Genomic DNA, 3,794 nt, shown 5'->3' on the forward strand with positions numbered 1-3,794 from the left:
GGTTCGGGAAAGTGGGAATTATCCACTAATTAATCTAGGTTAATTATTCTTAAAAAACATATCAACATAGTTTTGAAGATCGTCGAGACGGAAACTTGTGTTTTTTTCCCTGAAGTCAATAGGAATCATTTCTTTTCCAAACTTTTTATACGATTACAATACCTGATCATGTTTGATTCTAAAAAAGATTTGAAATTTTTGCAACTTTTTCTGAATTACTAATTTCTTTTGCGCATATAGAGTGTGCGGGTACCCGAGAGCACCAAGTTCCCGGGTGATGGCAGTTATGAAGTCACACCAGTGTGGTTGTCGAGCCACTTTCACGTTTACTAGCTGCGTTTGTTTAGTTATCGAGCCAATTTCACGTTTCTGGGAAACTGGTTCATCCAGACGGCTGCTTTTAGTTTCCTGCACGTTATGCAAGCAACAGCGATGCACAAATAGGGCGGGCGGCAAGACAGTCATCCCCGATTAAAACCGCAGAACACTCGTTCCGCACAACGAACAGCCATATTAAGCCGGTTTGCGTTCGTCTGCAGCCAGAGTTCTGAAAACAATCCAAAATTGCAGGGATATTTTTTAGAAACAAAGAACGATGGAAAAACACTTCAAGAATATTAACTGAGCAAGGGAAGAAACTTTTGGGACATGCAAAAGTGAACTTAAATGGTCACAAACAAAACCCAGAGATGCCACGCATAACTAGTACCTGGACGGTTTCCATCAACATTCCAAAGAAAGTGCCACCCAAGCAACGACAATACATGGGAAACACAAAACAAAAGATGATCTGGTGGATGCCTATCAAGTCTGGCAATTTTTTGCGATAAATTGCACAAGTTGGCGAACAAACAAAGAGTCTGCAGCATCATCATTTGATGTTCATTGTTTCAACATAAATCCCTGAACAAGTTCTTTGCTGCCAGAGCGGTCGCCCTTCCTTAACCATAGTTCAGGCGGAACATGTCATTCTGCACGTAGAAGCTCCCTCCAGCTGGCAGCAAATGGAACATCTGCAAATACAGTGATCACAAGGTTAGAAAAGACTCCAAATCCTTGTGTCAAGGACAACTAAGAAAATTTCCCTTGATAACTTCCATGCAACCTCTCAACCCGTTAAGACACAGACCTGCTACCAGGAAGAAAAACCATCCTAATAGGCAAATGGACACGGACATAGTGAATTAAAGAGCTACACTCTTCTAAGGACCAGTAACAAATCACGTTGATCAAGGACCATCTAAGAGCCCCACTGTTCAATAAAAAAGGCAGCATAAGCGTCATAAAGCATGGAACTGTTGAACTGAGTGGCTAAGAGGTGTAATGGATTACAAATTACTTACATGTGCATCAAGGTTAGATTTGGAAAACTACATATTACCCATAAAAAAGCCGGACTTGCAATTAGAAGGTAATTTCCTACAAATAGGGTTATCCAGCAGATGGCACACACATGTTATATCTTGTATCATCATCAGCGACCTATTTAAGATACAACTACACATAAACAGTGGGTGAATTGTTTCATTAGCAAACCATAGGTTTATACTCGCTCCATCCCGTAATGTAAGATGTTATTACAACCGATATACTCACATATTGGTTGTAATAACAACTTATATTACAGGACAGAGGGAGTATTTGTTACTCTAAACAACCACATAAGTATGAATATAGCACACCATCGTCACATAAACAGTGCATGGTGAAAGGAATTCTGAAAAGGAAGCAATGAAACTTCAATAGAAGAAGTGCGCTAGCTACAACAATCCAACATATGACTCTGGAACATACTACCTCACCCCTCTTTCCCAAGGCATGGCCAAAACATATCTCTAGTTCATAGCAACTAGGAAAGTGATGCTCACATTATCGGTATCACAAATTAAAAAAAAAAAAGAGCAACACTACAGCAAATATCGTACTGATGCAACAGAGCAATGCATATTATCTATTCACATCAAGAAACAACCACATCAGTACTCACTAACATGGCAATCACTACATATGGCCAAATCCAGCGACCAAGAGCCATAACTGAGCCAACAAAAAAAATGAAGATCACACTTGGAAACACAACAGTGATAGATGGACAGAAATATCCATTCATACTGCAAAGCATGGTCCTAGGGAATGAAATAATTTAGAGCAATCAGTAACAAAGAGCGATCGGCACCAAACTACAGGCCAGTATATACTGAATAATGGTCAATTTTTAGGACAGACTAAAATCTCAACAGATCTTGTAAAGAACTACACGCACTGAAATTACCTCAAGGAAAAGTAAATCTGAAAACGTGCCTACGAAACAAAAGAACTGTCAAAAGGAGATCCCAAGGACGATGCGTACAAGGGAATGACACAGTTCCGGGATAAAGATCTATAAATGCCCACTTGTCTCCAGGTCCAAACAAATCTAGCATAGCCTAATTAATCAAGTACCATCTAGTGATGAGACAGGGATATAGATTAAGTTGACAGACCCCACCGATCATGATAGCAAAGCATAGATCACAGAAACGAAATTCAGGGCCTTCCACTTCTAGGGAAGAAGTACCGTATGATTTGGGAATTTGGAACCAAACGAAGGATCGCAGTAGTGATCACAGTTAATAGGATCAGATCAGCACATACGAGAACCAAACAAAAGAAATACTGGACGAGGGGAAGGGCGAGATGGAGCGAATCGTGTGGGTGGTGCAGACCTGTGAGAACTTGAGGGGGTGCTCGCCGGGGCCGGTGGTGATGGTGCCGGAGACGAAGACGAGGACGCCGCCCTGGGGCCCCGAGGGCTGGCAGTCGACGGTGTCGATCTTGTGCTGGCACTGCTGGAAGGGGAGAGATCCGAGCTTGCCGGCGATGGCGGCGGGGCCGCCGAACTTCTCGCCCTCGAAGGTGAGCATGGAGCCGTCCTGGTACAGCCCCACCAGCGCGGCGCGGTTGGAGTCGAACGTCTGGTAGTAGTGCTGCACGAACGCCTTCGAGACCGAATCGGGATCCATGGCCTCTCCCTCCGCTGCGCCGCGCCTCGCCTCGCCTAGGGTTTGGAGCTCTGGATGCGAAGGCTTTGGGCGTTGGGAGCCGGAGTTTGGTAAGTGGGGAGAGAGGGGTTCGTGAGGGGAATAATAATTGCTGGCGATTTGGATGGGGATGGCCGGGGGTGGGGGTTGGCGTGGGAAGGACGCTACGCTGTAGGGGCTGGGCCCGTCGATGGAGGAATGCAGCGTTGGGCTAGTTTTCCATTTTTGGGAGATGCGGCGTTGGGGGTGCCTATGTCTCGCATTAAGCGAGAGAGGAGCGAACCGAACCCCTTGCTGAAGGCAAATGCCACTTGGCCCGGCCCACGCGCGCGGGATACACACCAGCCTGTTTTCTGTTTTCTCACTTTTTTATTTTTATTTTTTTATTTATATTTATAATATTCTAAATATATACAGATTAAAAAATACTCTTCAGAAACACATTTAAAAAATGTTAAACAAGTATTTGAAAATTTTTGAATAATTATTAAAAAATGTTGCATAAGAATTTGAAAAATATTGAACAAGTATTTGAAAAATGTTGAATAAGTATTTAAAATGTTGGTCAAGTATTCCAAAAATGTTGAATAAGTATTAAAAAAATTTGAACAAGTATTTGGAATATGTTGAATCAATACTAAAATGTTAAGCAATTATTTGAAAAAATGTTGAATAAGCGTTCGGACAATGTTGAACGTATCACTACTGGAATCAGGATCTTTGTCGTCAGCCAGCTTTTTGCCGTCTGCTAGCTGACGGCAAAGAAAGAGCACA

General features: G+C 42.8%; 1 protein-coding gene across 1 annotated transcript; it reads right to left on the reverse strand.

Moving 5' to 3' along the window:
• Nucleotides 1–622: 622 nt before the first annotated feature.
• On the reverse strand, nt 623–3,224 carry LOC123164551 (nuclear transport factor 2). The gene is made up of 2 exons (XM_044582071.1): nt 2,706–3,224; nt 623–1,013 (listed from the first exon to the last, which is right to left on the reverse strand). The coding sequence occupies exons 1-2, from the start codon at nt 3,000–3,002 to the stop codon at nt 942–944; spliced, it is 369 nt and encodes a 122-aa protein (XP_044438006.1). The 5' UTR covers nt 3,003–3,224; the 3' UTR covers nt 623–941.
• Between the last annotated feature and the right edge of the window lie 570 nt (nt 3,225–3,794).

Source organism: Triticum aestivum, chromosome 7D (genome assembly GCF_018294505.1).
Source record: "Triticum aestivum cultivar Chinese Spring chromosome 7D, IWGSC CS RefSeq v2.1, whole genome shotgun sequence".
Lineage (NCBI taxonomy): Eukaryota > Viridiplantae > Streptophyta > Magnoliopsida > Poales > Poaceae > Triticum > Triticum aestivum.